This window comes from Ananas comosus, unplaced genomic scaffold, assembly GCF_001540865.1.
Source record: "Ananas comosus cultivar F153 unplaced genomic scaffold, ASM154086v1, whole genome shotgun sequence".
Lineage (NCBI taxonomy): Eukaryota > Viridiplantae > Streptophyta > Magnoliopsida > Poales > Bromeliaceae > Ananas > Ananas comosus.
In genome coordinates this window covers 26,124-52,657 of record NW_017893542.1, presented here as the reverse complement: position 1 = coordinate 52,657, position 26,534 = coordinate 26,124, and the positions used below count along the sequence as shown (strand labels likewise).

At 42.3% G+C, this 26,534-nt stretch overlaps 1 protein-coding gene across 1 annotated transcript; it reads left to right on the top strand.

Moving 5' to 3' along the window:
* The first annotated feature begins 2,597 nt into the window (after positions 1-2,597).
* On the top strand, positions 2,598-3,883 carry LOC109706276 (serine/threonine-protein phosphatase 7 long form homolog). The gene is made up of 3 exons (XM_020227057.1): positions 2,598-2,642; positions 2,841-3,272; positions 3,365-3,883. Exons 1-3 carry the CDS (start codon positions 2,598-2,600, stop codon positions 3,881-3,883), a joined length of 996 nt encoding a protein of 331 aa, XP_020082646.1.
* Positions 3,884-26,534: the final 22,651 nt, after the last annotated feature.

Genomic DNA, 26,534 nt, shown 5'->3' with positions numbered 1-26,534 from the left:
CATCTGTATGGGAAATACGGAGGCCACGCATTAATTGCCACAGGTGTCGATGCGAATGGTGGTTTATTTCCGCTAGCTTTCGCAATTTGTGAGGGGGAGAATGGCTCGAGTTGGGAGTCGTTTTTAAGTTGCCTAAGAAGGTATATAACAAGATCTCGAGTTATTACACTAATTTCATATCGTTTTAAAGGCCTAACGAACCTCGTTGCACTTGTATTCCCACCATCTGAAGGTCATGCGCATCGATGGTGTTTACGACATATGAAGGCCAATATGAATATTCATTTCAAAGAAAAACACTTACTTAAAATTTTTTATCGAATTGGGAGTGCTTCAGAAGAACGGCAATATTACGCATTAAAGGAAGAATTGAAGGCTATGGATGAAGAAGCTTGGCGTTGGGTTCACAATCTTCAGAACGATAGGACATACTGGGCTAAAGCTTTTGATGGCGATCGACGATTTGGTATTATGACAACTAACCGATCGGAAAGTTTAAATGGGATGTTGAGGGGAGTTCGCGCCTTACCAATTACAGCTTTTGTGATGGCAACATTTCATCGAGTGGTAGAATTCTTTCTAAAACATCGAGGGGAGGGCGCTGCAATGTCTACGCAATTTGTATCGAATGTTGAAAACACCATCAATAGCCGGATGAGAAGTGCTAGAGCATATACAGTTCGACGATTTGCATTTCACATGTTCGACATACTTACTGGGGGTGATGATCAATACCAAGTGATTATCAATGAAAGCAGTTCTACACGTTCATGTTTGTGTTTGCAACTCACAGGAATCCCTTGTTCACACATTTTGTCATGTTGTAGTTCATCACACATGAACATAGATTATTATGGCTTATGTTCTCCTTGGTATACTGTCGCATCATATTGTAAGACTTATAAACCGCAGTTCAACCCCGTACCCGATCGTCGTTATTGGATCGTGTCATATGATTCCCCTATAGTGCCACCACGCGGGAGAAGAAAAAAGGGACGACCCAGTTCTACTCGTATCCGTAATGTTATGGATGAAGCTAGTGGGAATAGGAGGGGCAAGTGTAGTATGTGTAAACAGCCTGGACATTATAAAAGCACTTGTCCTGAAAATCAGAAAAGAAGAACCGAGAGGCGTCGTCGATAGGTTTTCTATATGAATATGACACTTAACTTCTTTAATCTTTTATACTTACGCACTAATGTTACATCATGTTGTTTCTAACTCAGTTTTTTTTTTAAGCCAATTTTAGATGGACGATCATGACGAGCCGGGAGCTATTTATACATCCGTGCTGACTGAGCAGCCAAGACATAGATCTACATTGATCAGAAAAGAGGTGAATTTTTTAAAAACATTTCAAATTTATCTAGATCTTCTTTAACTTATGTACTAATTTTGAGCTGGCTTTGACAATCATGCAGGGATATTCTCCTGTTCAATTTACGGAGCATGGCCGTAAATTGAACAGATGGCAGTGCGAGCATCCTGCGGTGTTGGACTTATTGCGACGAGCAAGATTTTATTACGTTTCACGATTGTGTCGTCTACAGCTCGATCAGTCGTTATTGGGAGCATTAGTCGAGAGGTGGCGGCGAGAGACACAGAGTTTCCATTTGCGACATGGAGAGATGAGTATTACATTGATGGACGTCGCAGTTATTACGGGACTCCCCGTCGATGGTGGGGCTGTGACTGGAGGGGGATCCTATCAGTGGGCAGAGCTCTGCGAGTTACTTCTCGGGGTGGTTCCGCAGGATATTAGGGGTGGTGAGATCAAGATAGGCTTGTTATATCAGCAGTTCCATGATATTCCCTTAGACGCACCTTCCGCTATTGTTAGAGCTACGGCGAAAGCATATATACTATTTCAGATAGGCTGTAGTTTGTTTCCAAATCCAAGCGGGAATAGGGTGCATTTGAAATGGTTGCCACATCTAGAGGATTTTGACCTTTGTGGTGGGTTGGCATGGGGTGCAGCCGCGCTAGCTCATCTTTATCGCGCCCTAGAAAATGCTTGCCTCAGGGGAAAGGTCGAGTGTTGTTGTTTTGGGACATTAGTTCAGGTACAATTTGCGACACGGACCCTTACAATACTTCTACTTAAGTCATGGTTATTCTTTCCATTTCTAACAAGAATGTTACTTTTATATAGATATGGGCATGGGACCACCTGCACATTGGCCGCCCTGAGGTAGTAGGACCACAGCCTGCGCTTGTCGACATGCCTCTAGGGTGTCGGTAAGTAATTTTTCATTTTAAGTTTTGTATATACTATTTATTCATAACTAATATGATATAAATGAATCAGGTGGAATACCAGGCTGGCTTTTCGGGACAATGTCAGGACTACTGACATTGAGTTTTATCGTGATCAGCTGGATTAGCAGTTAGAGTATCAGGTAAATAAAAGTTACTGAATCTGTCGAATTTTGTATCCAATTCTAAGTTTTTGGGATTGAAATTTTGTTTTAGTTTGAAAATTTTTTTCACCATAAAAAGAAATTAGTTGTTTGTATGAAAAGAAATTAGTTGTTAATTAAAATAAAACTACAATAGTTACATATATCATGACTTAAGCTTGTATTAAGGTTGTATCAATGCTTAGCTACAATAGTTACATATATCAGCATTTGGGTTCACAAGCGTGGAGAACTAACTCTGATTATTAATCAAATGATACCCCTCATGACTTAAGCTTTAGTCATATATCAAGCAGCGCAAGTAGTTCATTTACAATGTAGCGCCGAAAAACGAGATCAATATAGTTTAATTTTTCTTCGAAACACGAGTCGCAATATAGTTTAATTTTGATAACTAATCATATTTATTTTTCACAATAGATTACATGGAGGCCTTATGACGACACTGTTTTAGAGACGCTCCCACCTTTTTGTCTGGCCGTGTTCCACATTTGGCAATCGAGGACTACCTTAGTCTGCTTCCACATTATTGAGCTCCATCATCCCGATCGTGTACTGCGACAGTTTGGGCTATTACAGCATATACCTGATGCAGTACTTGCCATATCTCGCATCAATTCACGAGGTAGAGCAGATGAGGATTGGGCGGCATACCACACTTCATACATTCAGCATTGGAATGATAGATTGATAGATATAGCAGAGGTGGCCCCAGAGATAGATCCAGATCCGATACGAGCTACCGCTGTTTACATGCAGTGGTATTGGACGATCACTAGGAGGTGGATCTCTACACCTGTACAGCGGCCACCACTCGCGTATCAGCCACGTGGGCACGTCAAGAGAGTATTGGTATGATTGTAATATATAATATCTTTTTATATTAATTTTTATATATATAAGAAAATTTCGTATAATCTTTTTTTATTGTGCTTTTATTTCAGGTCGATATCGTGCAGAGATCATATTATACGATCAGACGTGTCCTGCCCGATATTTCAGGAGGTGGAGTCTTAACTACCCTATCACAGGTCGCCGATCAGATGGAAGCAGTTTTGGAGACTTTACCTGCGCTTCCACACTATGTACCTCCAGGACCAGCAGACTATGGTAGAGCATCGACGTCCGGCCATGCACCCGTATATAGTCCACCGAGGCCATCATCACCTATAGAGGAGCCACCAGCACCAGTACCGCAGGATCCAGCTCGAGCAGGTGATATTATTTATTTTAAGCGTCGACGACGATCGAGGTCTATCCGTACAGATCTGCCCTCCTCTTCAGCTCCTCCACGGCCAGATCAGCCATCCTCTTCAGCTCCTCCACAGCCGGTTATTGAGGGTGCTGCTATAGAGCATCTAGACCAGTTGGAGATCTTGGAGCCTTTTGATGAGCATGATGTTGGTCGTGGTCGTGGACGTGGTAGGCGACGTGGTCGAGGGAGTCGAGGGAGGAGAACATGATATTATATTTATATATTGTTGTATAACTTGCATTTATTTTGTATATTCTGTTTTGATTATTTGGTATTGATTATATTATTGAGATTCTATTGGTTGTAATGTTGTAATGTGTATTAATTTTGTGATGTTGTGATGTGTATTACTTATTGTGATGTTGTGATGTTGTGATGTGTTGTGATGTGTTGTGATGTGTATTGATAGGTATCTGTATTGTATTCTTGTATTGAATCTTGTATTGATTTTTGTGCGGCAAAATATTTGCTGGGGCAGGCAGTTGTATTGGACACGGTGAATGGATCACCGTGTCCAATACAAATCTATTGGACACGGTGAATGGTTCACCGTGTCTAATACAAATGTATTGAGCACGGCCCGAAAATGGCTAAGTCCGTGTCCAATACAACTAGCCAGGCCGCATTTGGCCAAATATGGAAGTAAAGGACACGGTGAATGGTTCACCGTGTCTAAACGCGGTGAACAGTTCACCGTGTTTAGACATGGTGAACGAATCACCGTGTCTAATGTAATACAAACACCCCCGGCGGGGTGTGAGTAATACAATGAACACGGTGATTGGTTCACTGTGTTTAGACACGGTGAACCAATCACCGTGTTCAACTTAAACACCTGGCCCAGGCCCTGCCCGCGTGGCGCTGACGTGGCGCTGGCGTGGCAGGGCCAGGGCCATTTTTGCAAATAATTTTTACATGGGGCTATTTGCGCAAATAAAATTTTTCAGGGGGCTATTTGCAAAAAAAGCCCAGTATCATGTATGTTGTATGTTATAGTTTAGAACTTTCGCTTCCGTTGTTGCTTGCCCTCGTGCAAGCCTTGTATAATTGCTAATCTCGTTGTTTGATTGCTTTATTATACATGTTGCTAGAGCCTTGGGCGGACAGGGGAGGCTCTGTCCGTTCGGCATCTGTTGACGTGACCGAAACCCGACCAAATTGGCGGAGATTGGAGCGTGACAGATAAAATATGAACATAGCTATGAAATCTACTAACATGTCACTATGTCTCACATTATGGTATGAATGCAAATTTACTATGCTATTCATTTACTTGTCTCCCAATTATCTTGGCTAACCCGAAGGCTCACCCCGACTCACAACCAAATCTCATAGGTGAGGAGACCCTGCCGCTCGCACACCGAGACCGTCTGCTGGGTTGGTACATCGTTAACCCATCGTGTGGGGACTCCGGAGCTCACTGTTTGGGTGGAGCGACCACTGCCAAGTGAGAACAGACTATATGAGTATGATCCAATCCTCTCCAACTGAGGATACCCTACCAACTAGGGCTAACAACAACTTGGGAAACCATCTATCCCAATATTCATGTTTAAGTGCCTCAACTACACTAAGTTCACATTTTCACAACTTGGGAAAATCATCTATCCCTAGGTTCATCATGTCATAAGTGTTTCTACTACACTAGTTCATATGCCACTTGTTATGTCATCACATATAGCTTCGTATGCCACTCGTCTATGTCATCACATATACCAAGTTCATCACTTGCTATCGGCATTATAGGATTCCATGTCAAAACCCAATCCTCACGCATCCAATATATATATCATGTGTCCAACTCACAATGCTATTACAATCATGGAAGCATATAAGGAATGGAAATGCAACTACTAAACATCCTACAATGCATAATATCAACGTGTGAAATGCATGATCAAGAAAGCAACATAGACATAGAATGCAGCTCGATTGCTTCGGATAGCACCCCCCACCTCTAAATAATGCCGAGGTGCGAGAATACGAAGCTTGGAATTTTTAGACGTTGCTTCGGCCCTCTTCGACGGAAACGAAGCAAAAACGGTTTTTTTCCTCAATACCATGCCACACGCCCGTAGGAACTCCCGTTTGAGTTGCCCACAAAGTTGATTTTACCTTCAATTATGTTTACAAAGGATCAATTCAACTATAAACCCTAATTCCGCAAAAACCCTAAATCCAACCCTAGGGTTCAATGCCATGAACACCATGGTTTCAACATGAGATTTCTAGGGTTTTCTAGGTTTCTATTCTTGCAAGAGACTCAAAACCAAGTGTTCTAGGGCATAAAACTAAACCCTAACATGGATTTTGTAAAAAACCTTACCTTAGCCCAAAAGCTCTTCAAGCTCCTCCTTGTAGGTGAGCTCTTGATCTTCCCAAGCCTCTAATCCACCTTCAAATCTCCTTCAATCTCCACCAATCCACCTTAGGAGAGAGCTCCAAGAGAGAGAGAGAGAGAAAAATGGAGTAGAGAGGGTGTTCTTTGGCTGTGAACAAGAGAGGAGAAGGGTGTGGAGCTTATATAAGCCGCCACAATTGCAAATAAGCCCTCCAACTATTTTTATTTGCAGCAGACTAAAACTGCTGTTCGCAGCACTGGGTATTGGTACGCGGGCTTGCGTCACCGGTACGCCGCACAGCAGAGGCCAAACCCGAGAGCTGCTATTCTCGGGTTACTGCCGGGTACTAGTACCAACCCAGGGCTGTCATCGGTACACAGCCCCCAGTGACCAAACCCGAGAGCAAGCTTCTCGATTTGCCTACCACTTCCTCAGTACCTGTAAGATATGGATCCCGAGGATCTAAAAGGCAAGTAACACCTAGATGGGGGTGAATAGGTGTAAAAACGGCAAACTCGAAAATCTCGATGCAAATAAAACAAAGTAGCGAAAAATAAAACAGCACACCGAGAATTTAACGTGGGAAAACTCCAAATCGGAGTGAAAAACCCACGGGACCGATCACACAAAGAAAATCCACTAAGAAAACTTGAGTACAAGTGATTTTGACAAAAATACACGACTCAATTTACCGATTTCTTGTTGATGGTGATCTTCGTCGGTCCTCGATCGATAGGAATCCACCAACCGACCTTGCTGCAACTCCTCGCAGCGTCAACGCCTCAACTCCTCAAAGCGTCCACCGAATCCTCGGCTTCACGCGAAATCCACGCGCCGAACCTCCTTCCGGAGCTTGTAGAATCGAAGATTTGTGATGATTTAACCTTTGAATACCATAAGCTATGAGGGTTTGTCTTCTAATCAAACATCAACTTGATTCTCGAAGAAGATCTCGAGTAAAATCGAAGAATCACGTCGATTGTTGATTTTCCCGAAACTTGTTATGTGAATAGAATCATCAAAACGAAAAAACAAGTTTCTAGGGTTTAGAATCAGTAAATATTCAAAGCCTTAAACTTTTAGATGACCCACATAGCTTATTTATATGTTTAGAAGACTTAGAAGTAGACTAGGATTGCAAAAAGTCCTTTTTAAAAACCTGTGTCGTCCTCAGAGACCGGTCTTCTCGAGGAGACCGGTCTGTGAGAGACCGGTCTCTCAAGTGAGGAACCGGTCCCTCGCTGCGTGACCAAAATCACAACGTTCGGGAACCGGTCTCTCAAGCTTGAGACCGGTCCCTCGCTGCGCGACAGAAATACCAAGGTTCGGGAACCGGTCTCTCATCTCAGGGGACCGGTTGCATCAAAGCTCACGCAGTGAGGACCTTAGGGGAACCGGTCTCTTGACCTCAGGGACCGGTCCCTGAACACAGAAAAGTTCAGTAAAGTATTTTTAAAGCAATCTAAGCCTTCTGAACTTATTCTAATCAAATATCTTCATCACAAATGATCTTTTCTTCATACCTTAGGTGCCGAACTTTACGAGTGAGTCTTTTTCCTTCAATTTAGATCTTTTCTTCAATCTTCTGCAATCAACTCTTCAAGACTCCATTCAACATTACGAAATCCGCCAACCTATAAAATCCTTAACAATCTCCCCCTTTGGCGATTTCGTGACAAAATATATTACAAAGTTCGTACACAACTCATAAATAATAAAAAGAAGATCATCGCAATCACCAAACGATAATCTCCTGCATGATCGATCCAATAAATGAAAATTACACTTTTACAACCTTAATACAGACTCTATGACTTAGACATGGAGTCTTGAAGTCTTGAATTATTCCTGCAAAAACATTCTTAAAACGAAAATCAAGATTCAAGTATACTTATCAAGATCAAACATAATCAAACATAAACGTCAAAATAGTACCAAGTCAGTTCATAGTCAAGCACCTAAGCAAACATCTAAACTAAAATTTACACAACTATGCAAACTGCACCAAAATAAAACAAATCTAAACTAAACACTTCAGCATCATCGAGCCATTTACACAACTATGCAAAGTGCACCAAAATAAAACAAATCTAAACTAAACGCTTCATCATCATCGAGCCATCCATCATATCCATCATTCATATCAAGATCATCCATATCATCGCCCCCTTTTTGTCAGAAAGCGCCAAAAAGACAAACGGAGGAACACCTGAATATCTAATCTGAAGCATCCCCTGGGGGTAAATCTGCTCTGCAACACCCTAACTTGTCAAAAATCATATTAAGTAATCGCTTAATCTTGCTCACATCCTTTCGTATCGCAGCTTGCTCCGCAGACAATTTCTGAAGCTCCTCAAATAAACGTTGTTGCTCACGATACACAGAAGAAACTGAAATATCTTCCTCGGAAATGTCCATAGAAGGACGTGAAGAAGTAGCAGTAGCAGGAGGTGGAGCAGCAGTAGGGGAAGAAGCACGCTGAGACGGGGTACGAAGCTGCACCGAAGACTTCACAAATGTCCTTTCATTGATCCGACCCAAACTATGCTCATATGATGTACAACGAACATCCACATCATGAAGTCGCAGAATCCGCATAATAATTAATGGAAATGGCAACCGTTCATTTTGTCCAGAAGTTTTGATGTCCTTCGCCATTCTCCGCCAGATAAAAAATGGGATATTCATGTTGATATTTTTTGCACTTACAATATCATGCCGAGCCAACAGATACATGTATAAGATGCGATCCCATCTCAAAATCTTCGTGTTCGCGAGAGGCAGAATGTTGTAGCAAACCACGAAGTTCAGAAACCGGTACTCCATTCTGAAATTTTTGGACATAACCATAATGCCGTTTGATTCAGTCCCCGGCATGCAAATAGTGTTCACAACACGGTTCCAATCGCGAAGTGAGTCGAATCAAGCCTGTAGATATTCCACTCCTTCAGTCCTAGCTTCCATTCCTAGCACAGACGCTATCGTATCAGGAGTAATTGATAACTCAACACCACGTACGGAAGTGATGAATACGTACGGGCCGCCGTCGGAGTCACTCAAGTGACCTGCTCTCATATAGAATTCTCTAATCAATTCCAAACAGAACCCAGTTTGTTCCGGAAAATCACAAATCTGATGAAGATTATCCTTTTCAAACAAATCCTGAAATCCTGGCACACAGCTAATGATACTGGCAACTCCAACATTACGCTCACCAATACAATGCTTAGACGAATACATGGACCGTCGAGCGGATGAAACATCCTGTAGACTGTGACGCGGATGCTCAGAACCTGGTTCTCTAATCTCAACACCGCCAGATTTCCGACGACCGGTATAACCAGATGTAATACACTGGATCTTAGCAAATTGCAAGATTCGAGTGTTTTATTGGTGTGTGGGGCCTCTCCACAGTTTCTGGAGGGTCGTTGATAGTGTTCCGACCCCTGGCACGCACCCCGAGGATGTTGGTTTGAAGCTTGGTACCAAAAATCCAAAAATTGGATTCATTGGACAGCTCTCGGGTAGCCTGCAGCAGGGCTTGTACCGGAACAAGACTGGCCTTGTACCGGTACAAGGGTTGATGGTTGTACCGGTACAGCCATCGGGCTTGTACCGGTACAGAGCCGCAGACCGCGCGACCCGAGCCTCGGGTTTGCAATTTCGTCGGCCTTGTACCGGTACAAGAGCCCGTNCAACCGATCTCTTTTCCTATGGTCTTTTTCCTTTCCCTTTCCTGTTCGGTCACTATTTCCCTTTCCGTTTCAGCACCTATTTCCTTTTCCTTTCCGTAGACCACAGTGCGGGGCCCTGGGTCGCCCTCGGGCGGGCCGCGCACGGGTCTGGGCGGTATACAGATGTTGTATATTCCGCAGATTTTTGTTGTTATTACTTCTGGAGTAAAAGCCTCCCAGTCCGGCTCTTCCTCCTCAGATTCATCACCTGGGGCATATTCACTCCCTTCATCTTCCGGTTGATACTCAACAGGCCGTTTACCCAAGGAGCGTTGTCGTTTGCTTCCGCGACCACCCCCGGTCATAAGGACTACAAGTACAAGAATCCACGAGTAAATTTTTGAAAAAATCACCTAAGATCAGTGCTAATCCACGAGCAATGTGAGGAAAAATCGACCTGGAGGTAAGAGAAGTGAAAGAGAAAAAGCAGGGAAAAAGAAGAGACACGTACAAGACGCATCAAGCAGAACCCTTTTATCGGGTCGGGCGGAGGGACCGGCCTCTCCTGCCTGGGACCGGTCCCAGAGACCAGAATTTTTAAAAACTTTCAGATAAGCTCCAAAAATTCCAGAAAAAATATATGATAGTCCACAATGATAAACCAACAAAAATAACCAATTTCCATTCCCAATAACTTCAAAGAAAAATTCATAAATAATTTTCTCAGAATCAATTTCAAGGATACTCAATTTGGCAAAATTGTTGGCCCGAAAATCAATGACAATTCTAGATACATATAAAATAAAATTCTACACATCATGCAAGACCTAGAAATTGATTGTATCAATTTATCATCATATTTGTTAAAGAAAATGTATAAATAATTCTCAGAATCGCGAAATTAAAATAATATTTTCAAATTGAGTTATGCACAATATTCAAGACAGGAGTGGCTCTTTGAGCATCTTTTTATTAATATTCCACCTTATATCACCCACATGATGTAAAGCTCTTTGAGCAATTTCCCTTTTTATCTCTGAAAGGTACTTTCCTTTTGTTTCATAGAGATACTTTAATCAACATGTGGTAGCTGCACACACTGACCGGACGACCGGGGTGGTAGCTCTTTCCTCCATGTGGTGGTAGTTTTCACACTCCCATTAGGGATGTAACTCTTTCCACATCTTGAATATCAGAAACTTTCATAACCAAAACTGGAAAGACTCCCCCTAAATTAGTGCAACCCTCAAGTCAAAAATATTATTTCAATTTCAAAAACAGAGAAAGAGTTATTCATCTCAAAACTCATAATCAGACAAACAATAGCAACATTTAAAGTTTGAAGCATGAGGTCTTACATTTTATTCAGTATGCAAAACAGAATCTCAATGATTTGATCGTTCAAAAATTATGACAATATAGAGCAAACTTGACAGTGATCAATCAAAAATGAATATGAAATAATTAAAGTTACGGACCTAGTCATCTCCCAAAAGTAGCAACAATAATCAGGAAATTCAATCATCTCTCAAGCACAATCAGGATATATCGGAAACCATTCACAAAAAACAAAATGCAACATGCACATGATCTATGGCCCAATAGAATATATCTAGATTGAAGGATTCATACCAATCGCTTTTCTTAAATGCAGAAAACGTTTTTGATCCAAAGGTTTGGTTAAAATATCTGCAAGTTGACTTTCAGTCGAAATATATTCAAGTTGTAGAATGTTTGATTCAACCAGTTCTCTTAAAGAGTAATATCTTAGTTCAATATATTTTGTTCGTGAATGTAAAATAGGGTTTTTTGAAATGTTAATTGCACTTGTGTTGTCACAAAGAATAGTAAGAGTGGTGGAAGGGATCCGATAGTCGCTCAGTAAACTCTTCATCCAGATCAATTGTGTAGAGCAACTCCCGGCCGCAATGTATTCAGCTTCTGCAGTTGAAAGAGCAATACAATTCTGCTTCTTACTGTGCCAAGCAACCAGACAGTGTCCAATGTAAAAACAAGCTCCACTAGTACTTTTCCGATCATCTGCAGATCCTGCCCAGTCAGCATCTGAGTAGCCGATTAGATCAAGAGATGTTCCCATAGGATACCAAAGTCCATATGCGGTTGTACCCTTAACGTACCGAATGATCCTTTTAACAGCTTTCAGATGGACCTCCTTAGGATTAGCTTGATAGCGAGCACACATTCCAACACTAAAAGCAATATCTGGCCTGCTCGCAGTCAAGTACAATAGGCTCCCAATCATGCTTCTGTATTGTTTCTCATCTACGCTCTGTCCTTCCGAATTCACTCCAAGTCCTTTGTTACTTGTACCCATTGGAGTGTCAAATTCCTTTGCACTGTCCAATCCAAATTTCTTAACCAAATCTTTCGCATATTTGGATTGACACAAGTGAATTCCATCTTTAGTTTGTTTGACTTGAAGTCCAAGGAAATAATTAAGCTCCCCCATCATAGACATCTCAAATTCGCTTGTCATCAATTTAGCAAAATCATTGGCATCTTTATCTTTAGTTGCTCCAAAGACTATGTCATCAACATATATTTGTGCCACAATGAAATCATTCTTGAAGTGTTTTACAAAGAGAGTTCTATCTGCTCCCCCTCGGTTATAGCCCTTTTCCAAAAGATATTTTGTCAAGCGTTCGTACCAAGCTCGCGGAGCCTGTTTTAGTCCATAAAGTGCCTTTTTCAGTCGAAAAACGTGATTTGGAAATTTTGAGTCTATAAAACCTTTCGGTTGTTCAACATAAACTTCCTCTTTTAAAAATCCATTTAGAAAAGCACTTTTAACATCCATTTGAAAAAGAGTGATTTTAAAATGGCAGGCAATCGCGAACAAGATACGAATAGATTCAAGACGGGCAACCGGGGCGAAGGTTTCATCAAAGTCTATTCCCTCAATTTGTGAGTACCCCTGAGCAACAAGTCTCGCTTTGTTCCGAACAATAGTACCATCCTCATTTTTCTTATTCTTAAAGATCCATTTGGTACCTATGATGTGTTGTTGCTCAGGACGAGGCACTAATTCCCATACATCATTGCGAACGAATTGACCAAGTTCTTCTTGCATTGCATTTATCCAATATTCATCACGTAAAGCTTCGTCAATATTCTTTGGCTCAATCAAAGATACATAGCATGCAAATTCACATTGTAGTTGACTTCTTGTTCGCACTCCAACATTAGGGTCCCCAATTACATTCGATAAAGGATGATCTCTCGACTCTGTCAAGGGTGTAGTCTCAGGAGATATGCTTGGGATTTCAGATGAGGTGTTTTGAGGCTCAGATGAATCATTTGAAGCAACATTTTCAGAAGATGCAATGGAATTGTCAAGTGCAGAAACATCATCATTCACAGGCAATACAAACGGAGAATCATTATCATCATCATTCACCAAAGAAGTAGAAGAACCATTCACAGAAGAACTTACAGAAGAAGCTTCATCTACTTTTATATTGATAGATTCTATCACCGTCTTAGATCGTAAATTGTACGCACGATAAGCACGACTTGTAGTAGAATAACCAAGAAAAATCCCTTCGTCACTTCGAGAGTCAAATTTTCCAAGATTTTCACGATCCCGAAGGATAAAATATTTACTCCCGAAGACACGAAAGTATTTAATATTAGGTTTCCTACCAACCCAAAGTTCATACGGAGTATTCAAGGTACCCGGGCGCACATAAATCCGGTTGATAACATAGACAGCCGTGTTCACAGCTTCAGCCCAAAAGTGTAAAGCAATTTTCTTACTATGAAGCATGACACGAGCCATCTCCTGTACAACCCGATTCTTACGTTCAACCACTCCGTTTTGTTGGGGTGTATAGGGGGCCGAGAATTCATGTTTTATACCATTTGAAACACAGAAATCAACAAATTTAGAATTCATAACAAATTTTGAATTTATGAATTCCCCTCTTGATCACTTCGAATACGTACAATTTTATCATTCCGTTCAGTCATAAGACGAAGACAGATTTCAGAAAAAAAATCAAAAGTATCAGCTTTTTTTCATAAGAAGGCACTCCAAGCAAAGCGAGTAAAATCATCAACAATGAGCAAAATATAACGTTTTCCACCCAAACTTTGAATCCTAGATGGTCCCATCAAATCCATGTGAAGTAATTCTAAAGGTTTAGATGTCCCTAAGTGATTCAAATTCTTATGAGCAGACCTAGTTTGTTTTCCCAATTGACAGCCCCCACATATAGTGTTCTCTTTGAAGTCAATCTTAGGTACACCTCTAACAACCTCCTTCTCAGTTATCTTGGATAGCTCATTAAAGTTTATATGACCTAGTCGTTCATGCCATAAAGTCTCAGTTTCTAATGACGCCAGGTTACACTGTTCAGTCGAAGAACTAGGAACTACATAACAATTATTTTGAGATCTAATGCCCTTTAAGAAAAGATTGTCATCACGAGTCACATGGCATTCTTTATCGAAAAAATTCACAGAATACCCATCATCACACAGTTGGCTTATGCTTACAAGATTAGATTTCAGCCCCTCAACATAGAAAACATCATTCAAAGTAGGACCATCTGAGATAGTCACTGTTCCTTTTCCGACAATTTTTGATGATCGACCGTCTCCAAAAACAACAACTCCTCCAGAGATTTTGTTCAAAGAAGTAAACCAATTTTTATCTCCGGTCATGTGGCGGGAACAGCCACTATCTAGATACCATGAAGTATTATCGTAAGCATGAAGCGAAGTGTGAATGACTAGGCATGGGAAGAGTTCACCTTTGTGCACCCAAACCTTACGTGTTTTGGGTTGCGTCGATTCACTTGCTTTTGGTGCTTGTGGCTTGTCGACGATTTGAATTGACTTCCTCTTCATATCCTCCTTCTTTGGTTTCCATGCTTNCAGCTTATATTAAGAAATTAAAGACGGACAAGTTGGAAAGCAGATCAGTCAAGGGTAGATTCATTGCGTATCCCAAAGAATCACTTGGATACTATTTTTATCTCCCAGAAGGCAATAATGTGATTGTGAGCCGTCATGCCTTCTTCCTTGAAAGTGAATTTATTTTCACTAGGGGCAGTGGGAGAAAAATAGAACTAGAGGAGAAAGTCTCTTTAGAATCAAATATTCCAAGAGCCCTCCCTGATAACTCTGTGACACTTGAAGTTACACCGCCACCTCGCAAGTCTAGTAGGGTCTCCCGTCCTCCTGATAAATACATGGGATTATTTATAGAGGAGATGGAGGAAATGTTCTTAATGGGAGATAAGGACCATAGAGATAATCCTAAGACTTATAGCGAGGCGATGTCAGACATCGACTCCGATAAATGGTTGGAACCTATGAAGTCCGAAATGGACTCAATGTACTCCAATCAAGTATGGACTTTGGTTGATCCACCGGAGGGTATTGTACTCATTGGATGTAAATGGATCTTCAAGAGAAAGATTGGTCCTGATGGAAAGGTAGAGACCTACAAAGCTAGGCTAGTAGCAAAAGGTTATGGTCAACGCGAAGGCATTGACTATCAGGATACCTTTTCACCTGTAGCTATGTTTAAGTCTATCAGAACTCTCCTTGCTATTGCTGCACACTATGACTATGAGATCTGGCAAATGGAGGTGAAAACTGCTTTCCTAAATGGATATCTTGAAGAAGATATCTATATGGAGCAGCCTTTGGGTTTCACTTCCAAAGATAGGAGTCATAAGGTGTGCAAGCTTCAACGATCCATTTACGGATTAAAGCAAGCTTCTCGGAGTTGGAACACTCGTTTCAACAATGCAATCGAATCGTTCGATTTCATCAGAAATGAGGAAGAGCCGTGTGTATATAAAAAGATTAGTGGGAGTGCTGTTACTTTCCTCGTACTGTACGTGGATGACATACTCCTGATTGGGAATGGCATTCCTATGCTAACGTCGGTCAAATTATGGTTATCTAAAGAGTTTTCAATGAAAGACCTCGGAGAAGCATCTCATATCCTAGGAATAAAGGTCTATAGGGATAGACCTAAGAAGTTGCTTGGTTTATCGCAAGCTATGTACATAGATGAAGTGTTGAAAAGGTTCAGCATGCAAAATTCCAAAAGGGGTATGGTACCTCTAAGACATAGAATTCACCTCTCTAAGACTATGCCTCCTAAGACACCTGAAGAGAGAAGTCGCATGAGCAGGATCCCTTATGCTTCAGCAATAGGGAGCTTAATGTATGCAATGCTATGTACTCGACCTGATATAGCACAGGTTGTGAGTGTCACGAGCCGATATCAGTCGAACCCAGGACAGGAACATTAGGCAACGGTAAAGAATATCCTTAAGTACTTGAAAAGAACAAAGGACATGTCCTTGGTTTTTGAAGGAGGAGAACTCAGAATTAATGGCTAGCGGATTCGGACTTTATGTCTGATATAGACGATAGAAAGTCTACGTCTAGGAATCTGTTTATTTGCAATCGTGGATCAATAGTTTGGAAAAGTTCCAAACAAGAGACTAGTACAGAATGTTGCCTCCGCGGATAACGTGGCGGACCCGCTAACTAAGGCATTGACTCAACAGAAACTTGAGACTTATCTTGAGAAGATGGGCATTAGATACATGGCTGATTGACTTTAGTGCAAGTGGGAGATTGTTAGTTGTATGCCCTAGAAGCCTATCAGGCTGACGCATTTTATTTTCTATGGGACATATTTTTGTACTTAATCTTTATATAATTGGGCCTTTTATTCCATTCATGTTAAATGTGTCCATGAATCGTCCTTTGAATTAATAAGATGATAATATGTATTCTCAAGAGTTGAGAATTTGAGATACATATTATTGGTGATTAATTCATAAATGCTCTCAATCGGAGGATCATCATGGGGACGATGATTGATCCGGTAAGATTGATGTGTGTGCCGCTTCCCTTTTGGGATGACGAATCTCGAGTCATCAGTGTGGGGACACTGGAGCGAACATGCAGGTGGTTGTTGGAGAACAACGGTACTGAGCGTGACCAACTACGAACAGTTACATGGATGTCTACTCATTCGTCAGTAACTGGTTCGATGTTGCAGTGGTACAACTGATCCTTAGACCTGCGACACCACGGTCATTCAATATGAGGCTACTGTAGTTTGACTATGCAACAAACTCTGATCCTAGCCATGGGTCTTAGTAGTATATGTTGGCTGCAGTCGGTTCATATCAGGAATGGGTGTGTGTTTATAGGGGATCTATCGCTCTCGGTAGAGAGATAATTAGTTCTATGCTATTTGTAAGGCAAAGCTCAGAAATCCTCGGCCGGGGTAATATGGTGTATGGAAAGATGTTTCCAAGAGTAACCATAAGAGCTTCTGTCTGATCAAATTTGTCATATGACGGGTGATGGGGTTTGACGAATATTCCATGACCTCCACTCAGTTGGAACTATGCGATAGAAGGATTGTATTGTACGGTAACTGCACCTAGAGGTTCAGTCCGATATTCACTTCTGACTGGATTGCCACTACATGCTGCTAGGCGTCACTGGTGGATTGTGGGAACCAATAGAAATAATTATTAACAATTAATTATTCTATTAGGGTAGAGTCAAAAGAGTTTGAGCCATCGAAAGGAGTTTCGATGATGATGTAGATGGAGATCGCATCATATCTCACTACCAGACAGAATTGAACCTATTAGGTCACACACATAAGAAATCGCGCATGATCGATATTTAGGAAACGATAAAAGAAGTTTATCAGATGGATTAATTACAATTATAATATAGTTAAATACTAAAGTTTACTAATTTATTAGTAAAAGGACTAATTTGCAATTGTTGTAAATTAGAGGTATTTATGTGTAAAAGTTGCATGGTGTATTTACTAATCGTTAGTAAATAATATGAAGACATATGTGTAAATGTTACACACGAATCGAAATAGAATTAGGATTTGGAATTCGGTTAATATCATAACCAACTTGTGGGTTAATGGATAATCTAATCGGAATAGGATTTCGATTAGGATTACGTTAGGGTTTTCTCATTATAAATATATGTCATATGACATATTAAAATTAACGGAAAATTAAGCAAAAAGAAAAAGAAAACCTTAGCCGTCAATCCTTTTTCTTTCTTAAGTCCTCCACAATAAATCCATCGGTTTCGATCTTCAAAAGTTGCTAGCACATCTAGAAGATTGATTCATCTTCCTCAAGTCGACGCAAGGGTTAATTCATGATCGGATCACGGATTGAAGCGGTCGTCTAAATTCGATCAAGGGCGTGATTTCGTGTGGACTCGAGTAGAGGCCGGGTGCGTTCGCGGCTAAGCGAGGACGAACAAATTTTTACCAACGATTGTAGACTTCGTGGTGATCTCGACCCGCACGAGGTAAAATAAAATATAGATCCTATTTGATTAGATCAATTAGATCTATTATTAAATGATCTAAAACAAAACACGAGGTGATCTTTGGTTTTCAAGAAAATTTTTAATTGTGTTATTTTCTTCCACTGCGTACACATATTTTCTTACACACGATAGTCCACACATAGGCGAAGTGATCCGTCATTCTTCTTGACGAACAAAACGTGTGCTCCCCAAGGCGAAACACTCGGTCGAATGAAGCTCTTGTCCAACAGATCCTGCAGTTGTGCCCTCAGCTCCTTCAGCTCTGCCGGTGCCATCCTATAGGGCGCTTTTAAAATTGAAGTAGTCCCGGGGACGAGATCTACCACAAACTCAATCTCCCTATCAGGGGGCATACCCGGTAGCTCAGCTGGAAACACATCCTGAAACTCCCGCACTATCGGGATATCCTCAATCCTAGGGGTGTCATCCTCGCCCCTCAACACAACACTAGCCAAGTAGGCCATATATCCTCGGCTGATCAGCTGCCTAGCTCGAGACGAGCTGATCGACATCGCAAAAAGCGAACTCCGGCATCCTCTAAACACAACCTCAATCTGCTCCAGTTTTCTAAAAGTAACCGTAAGATTCTTGCAGTCGGTGGTGGCGTAGTACTTGGTCAACCAATCCATGCCTAGGACCACATCAAAGTCCCCTAGCTTGCGCAAAGCTAGCAAGTCCACGGGCATAATCCAATCTCCTATCCGCACTGGGCAACTAGGGCAATACTCTTTAATATCCAAAGAGTGGTCGGGGACAACTACACGTCCCGAATGCAACAAAGAAACCATAGGGATGCCATGCAACTCGGCAAACAGCCGGTCTATGAATGAGTGCGATGCACCGGTATCGAATAAAGCACGAACTCTAATGCCATCAAGTAAAATAATACCTGCAACCACATCCTCGGCTGATGCCGCCTCCTCGGTCTGAGCGGCATACATGTGCCCACTCGGGGCTTGTCGAAATCCTTCGCTCTGACGCTGGACGGGTGGCCGCCCAGGCTGGTACTGTGTCGACGGAGTCCTGTGGCTAGCGGCTGGTAGAGCCGGTGCCGATGCAGTCGACGGTGCTGGTGACGAACCTCTCGGGCACTCAGTCCGAACGTGACCCTCCTGGCCACACTGGAAGCACCTGCCCGCCCGCTGCGGACACTTTGGTGGGTAGTGAGGACCACCGCAGATCACACACGGGGAAGGCCGGCGACGGTCAGAACCTCCTCGCTGCATTGCTGAGCCGCGTCCACACTGCTGGCTCCTGGGATGCTTCGGCGACCTCCTGGAGTGCGTCTGGCTCGCACCCTCAGCCGCAGGCCTCTTAGCCTTACCCTTATCCATGGCCTCTCGCCGCTCCTGTATATCCGCCGCGCCGCTCTCCTCAATGAGCATGCGATCTACCACCTCCCGATAGGTTTGGAGGTTGGAGGATTGCACAAACCGAAAGATCGACGGTCGCAACCCTTGTGCGAAGATGCGGGCCTTGTCCTCGTCGTCCCGCACGACGAAAGGCACGCAATGCAGAAGCCGAGAAAACTCCCTCTCGTACTCGGCTACAGTTCGATCTCCCTGGCGCAAGTTGCGCAAGTCCTGCTCCATCTTCCTCTTGACGCTGGTCAGAAAGTAATGCGCCAATAGAAGCTCCTTGAACTCTTCCATGTAATAGCTGCCAAGTTAGTGCTGGGGTTCTCCTGAAGATCCAACCACCAGCGGTAGGCCTCGCCGTCCAAGTGGTGAGTGGCGAGCCAAACTCAATCTCTCTTCTCCACGAAGGTGTTGCGGAAGAGCTTCTCCATGTGCATCAACTACTTCTCCATGATCTAGTGGTCGACCTTCTCGCCATCAAAAATTCGGGGACTGCATCTTCTGAACTCGTTGAGGCGCTCCATCAGTCTGTCCCTTTCCTCTGCAGAGACCATCACGGGAAAAACCGCCCCCATCGGTGGCGCCTAAGCCGGTGGTGCCACTAAGTCCTCCTCCCGGGGTACAACCACGGGTGCTGCCCGCGAAGAACCAGGCGTAGGTGACGGCGCCCTCGGTGCCGTGTTGTCGACTGGTGCAGGTGGTGGGGGAATCGGAACCTCTCTTACAGCCGCCTGCTGCAGAAGAAGATCCTCCAGGCACTTCATCCGCGCCTCCTGTCGGTGCGCTGCCTCCATCTGTTGTGCCACTATATTAGTGAGGGCCGCAAGCTGGCCACTCAACTCACGAACCTCGTCGGATCCGGAGGTAGCGGAGGTCTCGACCTCCTCCAGATTTGTCGCGTTATCCGCTCCAGCAGATTAGGAGCGTGTAATCGGCATCACACTAAAACATCATAGAAGCGTAAGTTAGTAACTCACGCTATCGTATCCCCGCTTAAGTAAGCAATACCCAAATCATGCGAAAGTAATGAAGTGTTCTCCACTACTAACTCCCGATGTTACGTTGTCGGCCGCCAACTTAGCCCTCCATGAAGTTAGAAGCTATACACTTCAATCCAACTCCACTTTCTAGAGTTATCAAAGATACCCAATCAAAATACTTTCGCTTACAAGTCAAATAGACCTCGTCTCTCACGAGTTATAGTCCAACCGGCCTAAGGTTTGCTAGGTCCACTAAGACTCAACTCTAGTCTCTGATACCAAACTAATCTGTCACGCCCCGGGACCCAGCGGAAGCCCGCCCGGCGTGTGCACAGACCCGCCATATGTCTAAAACATATAAGGCACCTAAAATAAAACGACAATAATGCAGTAGAACGAGGGAGTCTAAAGATATCAGAGCAAAATATAACTAGGTTCTACAATAAGGAGCAAACATGAAACAGAAAATCCACTAAGTAAAAGTATAAGATAATACAATAAAAAAAATCCCATAACAAGTGCTAAACCGAATACATGGGTGGTCTCTCTATACATGGTACCATAACTCTCTCTCTCACAAAAATCAAAAAGAAAAGAGTAACCGCCTAGGAGCAACAGCAAGCTCCGCTATCTAGCTATGCGACTCCCTTGCCGTGATCCCGTGCCTCCGCCGGCGCCGAAGGCTCTGAAATAAAACCATAAAATAGAGAGCGTGAGAACTATTGAATAATAGTTCTCAGTGGGCAATTACTGGCTTTAGTGAAATGCACCACTAGGCCCAAATTGAAAAAGGGGTCATTAAACAGATATAAACAAGAGGGATATGTACGACAAGTAAATAAGCAAGAATATTTGCTACCACATGATATCTCTATTTAGCATGATTTAGCATAAGTAAGAAAAGCTATTCTCATATGAATGCACCCAAGCATCGCTAGTATGATGTCCATAGGTCAAATAGTAAAGATGTCATTGTTTACTATTCTAATCAATGTCCACATGGCATGATGAATGCTTCAAGTCAAATCTGAAGAGACCCGCCTGAAGGCTGTCTGGCCCTGAGACCCACCCGTAGGCTGTCTAGCCGGTGCCGAGCCTAATGGCCCCGTGGTAGTGAACATCCCCACTCTAGGAATGAGCCTAGCCCACGGTAATCCACTTCGGCGCCCAATCACGCACGGCGAATATGCATCGCGATGGCCATCTCCGGAGTGCCGGCTTGTAGGGAGCGACCCTCACAAATATGTGCGAATGAGCACAATGGCAAGTAGCATAAGATCCGTCTCAAGTACCAAGTCCTCATGTCTACCAACATGGAATGTGTATCAAATGTCTCAATGGCCTATCTCTATGTCATCATGTCTCTAACATGGAATATAAAAGATGTCAATGGCCTATCACTAAGTCTCAGATAACAGTTGCATAGTTTGCTAGTCCAAGTGCTCCTTTATGACACTTTTGGTCTCTATGTCCAAGCATGATAATTATGCTCATGAATGCATAATTCTAATCATTTTCATCGTACGAGATAAGTACCCAACTCGCAAAAGAATCACTTCCCACATGCATGCTAAAGACCCAAAATACTCTACTACATAGAGTGAAAATTTCATAATACATAAGGCATACATTTAAAGTGTTCTAAAATTCACATAAATTCTATTTAGCATAGATCTGCAGCCAGAAAGACGTTACGACAAGTATAGAAGGCATAGGGGCCATTTTGCCCTATTTTCATGAAGCCAAACCCACCAGAACTCTTGCACTCCTTCGTTTGCTCCGACGAAGGTGTCCACTAGTCTCCTAGCACCCTACAGATGTAGGAACAAGAGTTAAACGAACCTTACGAACAACCATAAGGTTGATCATTAACCGTATCATGCTAAGGTGGAGAAAAACTCACCGAATGCGAAGAAAGCTCTCTCGATCTCCAAATGAGAGTTAGAGTCCTTCCAATCCAACCTAAACAAGGGTTCTAAACCAATCAATTCGGTCCCAAAGCCCTCAAATAAAAAATCCCCAAAAATAAACCCTAAAATTCACATCTAGGGTTTCATCTAGTTTAAAACTCTAAAACTAGGATCTATAGGAAGGAAGCTAGTCACTTACCTCTAAGATGCTCCAAACCAAGCTCAAAATGCTCTAGGGTTGAAGATTGATCCACCACCAAGCCCCACAAGCAAGCTCCAAGTCTCCAAAGATGAGTGGAGAGGGAGAGGGAGAAGTCCAAATCCACCAACAAGCTCTCCTTCCTCTCCTCCTTCTTCTTCTTCTTCTCCTTTTTCTTCTCTTTCTAGAGATGTAGAGAGATTATGACGGAGAGAAATGAAGGAGAGAGGGAGAGAAGTTACCATATAAGCCCTCTCAAGCAACAAAATCCACTTAGGTCCCCCAACAATCCATCCTGTGCACTGCCTGGTCTGGGCAATTTTCGTGCTGAGGGACCGGTCTCTCCTCGCCTGAGACCGGTCACTCAGGGCCACCCCGCAAAACTAGCTCTCGGGGACCGGTCTCTCACCGCACTTGACCGGTCTCTCCCCGCGAAGACGCGCTCGGGGACCGGTCTCATCAGCCAGGGACCGGTTGCCTCGGGCTCGGCCGCATCACACGCGAAGGGGGACCGGTCTCTCCCCACCAGGGACCGGTCCCTGAGAGTGAAACTCTCAGGACTTAGCCAAAATCCAGATTTCGAACTTTTAGGTCGGAATACGGTCTACGACCTTCCACCAAGTGTGGAAAAGCTCGGAACCCAAATCAAACACTCGAACCTCGCAATTTGTACAGGTCTAGTATGTTACATTAGTTAGCCTTGTGGACAAGAGATCTTTATTATGTTTAGTTGTATTCCATGTTGAGATGTTATTTTTGGAGATGATGTACTCATCATATATTGTAGATGACAATACTATATGTTGAGGTTGATTTCATGTATGTGTATTAATCGTATGAAAATGTTTATACTGGTGTATTTTACATTTTATGTTCTGATCACCATATGTAGGATGTACATTTCTTCTTTATGGATGTTATGATTGTAGATGCTTTGTGTGTATCAGGGGCTTGATTCAGGTGTGTTGGTTCGCTGTTCCACTAGATAAAGCATAGGTTAGACCAAGCTGATACGCTCGTCAATGTGATTGGGTGATATGACCTTTATTACCAGTTATTCGAGTTAATGCATATGAGAGATGATTCACAATTCCCAGTATTTCTCATATGTATATGAGAGATGATTCACAATGCATATGAGAGATGATTGGATGATTCACAATTGCCATTAGGGTAGCCGCAAAAAGCGACCCTCACAAGCTTGTGCAAATAGCACAAAGGCAAGCAAGCGTGATCAAACGTGTAGGAACATCAATCATCATGTCTAAAACATAAAATATCATCTAACGGCCTAGAGATCGAGTACAATGTCATGATATCATCTCTAGTTAAGTACAATATACATAGCTCTATAATTTAGCATTAACATGCAAGGTGCCATGCTTTCCTTTTCTACTATAGCAAGTAAAAAGAATTGCCATGCAAGTTTAAGTCCAATAGTTCCACTAGTTCATGTAGTGTCTCATATGATGCTACCTGTGACGCCCCAACTTTTCCAAGAGGTCACCCATCCTAGGACTACTCCCGTCCTAGCACGGTTAACTCTTTTAACCTCTTGGGCCTAGCCACCACCCAAAATGCTTAAACTGGGTTAACAGTTTTAGCCCTATTATATCTTATATATAGGACTATTTGGGGTCTCACATTCTCCCCCTCTTTAAGCACTGATGTCCTCGTCAGGCTCAGACTCACAAGTACAAGACAATGTGAGACTCATCTCGCTAGCCTTGTCATTCCAACCCTGGCTCAGCCAAGACTTATCTCATATTTTCGGCTGGTAATTGGCTCTGATACCAACTGTGGCGCCCTAACTTTCCCAGGGGGTCACCCATCCTAGGACTACTCCCATCCTAGCACGTTTAACTCTCTTAACCTCTTAGGCTTAGCCACCACCCAAAATGCTTAAGCCAGGTTAAGAGTTTTAGCCCTATTATATCCTATATATATGACTATCTAGGGTCTCACACTACCACTCATCTCTTTTATCCTAGTAAGGATGGTTCCTTAACTCATGCATAACCATAGAGGGTTACAGATGTATACTATTTCCATTATAGTATGTAAGAGAACAATTTACTTATGCCATATTCAAAGAATATGAGGATGTCAACCAAGTTCATATTTCATGTCATGCATGTGGCTTGCTACATAAGCCTCCACTATATAGAGAATGAAATTTGTCATGCAAGTAATTACCTCTCATTTGACTAAGCAATTATATAAATTTGTCATTCATGCCTTAATTAAGTCGTTCCATTAAGCTTGTGATGTTAAATGCACATGGCCTTTGCGATATCATGCTCGCTCGTGTAGGATTGGGCGCCAAAGTAGAATGCCGTAGGTGAAGCTCATTACTAGAGGGGGAATGTTGACTACCACAGGACTATTAGGCACGGCACAAGTCGGGACGTTACCATGTGTAAGTCCCTTGTTGATTGGATAAAAGTTAAGTAAACATGACATTGTACATCATAACTAGTTGATGCATACATAGTAGTCGAACATTCATATTGGTCATTACTCATACTTGCATACTTAATGGGAACAGATCCATATACATATTGATTAGTATTGTAGTGTAATGGCATGATAATAATGAGAAAATTTCCTTTCAACTATTACTTTTCAGTATAGAGATGGGCATCCATGTAAACTTGTGCATATTTGTACAAATGACAGTGGTAGAGCCACATTCATGTTAGCTGGCATTATCACCTTGAGGCAAGATAGTAGTAGAACCATTTCGTTTCAGTTCCTACATTTATGCTTCATATTTTAGTTATAAATTATCTTTACTTCAGTTGACCTAGTAGTGTATTTCGCTACTCTCGGGGGCTTACCCACTGTGAACTACTGTTTAATAGTTCTAACCCCCATTGGTTGCTTGTTTTTGTTTCAGAGCTTTCCACAACGGGAGAGGCTAGGGATCGTGGCAAGGAGTTAGCGACTAGCTAGAGCCTCCTCAGTGTTGCTATAAATAGACCCATTGACATCTTTCTTTTGATTTTAGTGTGAAAGATGTACTCTTTTGTATGATTTTTTTGTATTGTAATAGACTTGTTTATGCAGTAGAATTATGTACTTGCTCTAATCACCTTGTTTAGGTTATATTTCTACTTCTTTCTTTAGTTGTTATTGACGCCTAGTGTGCACCGGAGGTGCTTGGTGTACACGGTGGGTCTGTGCACGCGCCGGGTGGGCTTCCGCTGGAGCTCGTGTGTGACATACCCTATTTTGGACGATGTACTAGCAAAGAAAATGTAATGTAATACTTTGGATTGTATTTTTGAAAGAAAAATAATATGTGTAATTAAATAAAACAAATTATATAATAGAAGTAGTATTAACTTTTATATCTTGTGATACTTTCCTTATACAATCAATATATTAAATTCCTGGTTGGAATATATTGTGTATACATACTTGTGACGCTTTGGGTAGATAAGGAAAACTCTGTTCTTTCGGCGGGTTTGGTGCACGTGCCTGATGAGTGCTCCCACCGTGGGCTCGACACATGACAACAGGTCGGGAGGATTCAAGCTCCAACTCATTCTCGCCATTGTCCACTCTTGCTCAACAACTGCCTCTTCCAGTTGTCGATTGGTTACCACCAAATAGATTGAGAAAGAGAAATGCTACTCGTACGTTTGCTAGTAAGATGTATCACCTAAGAGTTCTAATAGATTGAGAAAGAAAAATTAATGCTACTCGTATGTTTGCTAGTAAGATGTATCACCTAGGAGTTGTGACCCTCCATCCAAAAGGGGATATATTTATATCACAAAATTAGTAGTTTAGAACAAAAATATCTATGGAGACTATATATAGGTCTGAAACATGTTCAACGTAACGGTAGGCATTTTAGATCATATCTTATCGGTCTAGCATGGCACGACACATGGTAAACACAATGCATATATCACCAGACCCTTGACCTCACTTCTGGGCTAAATTGTAGCTTAACACGACTCATTCTTGTTGTTTAACTTCACTTTTTTTCTGGAAGCGCACCGTTCTTGT

Excerpts from the sequence above, each read along its gene's own strand:
- LOC109706276 (XM_020227057.1), top strand. The coding sequence starts at position 2,598 with ATGCTTAGCTACAATAGTTACATATATCAGCATTTGGGTTCACAA. Across the intron at positions 2,643-2,840 it reads ATCAGCATTTGGGTTCACAA|ATTACATGGAGGCCTTATGA; the intron begins GCGTGGAGAACT and ends TTTTCACAATAG. Across the intron at positions 3,273-3,364 it reads GGCACGTCAAGAGAGTATTG|GTCGATATCGTGCAGAGATC; the intron begins GTATGATTGTAA and ends CTTTTATTTCAG.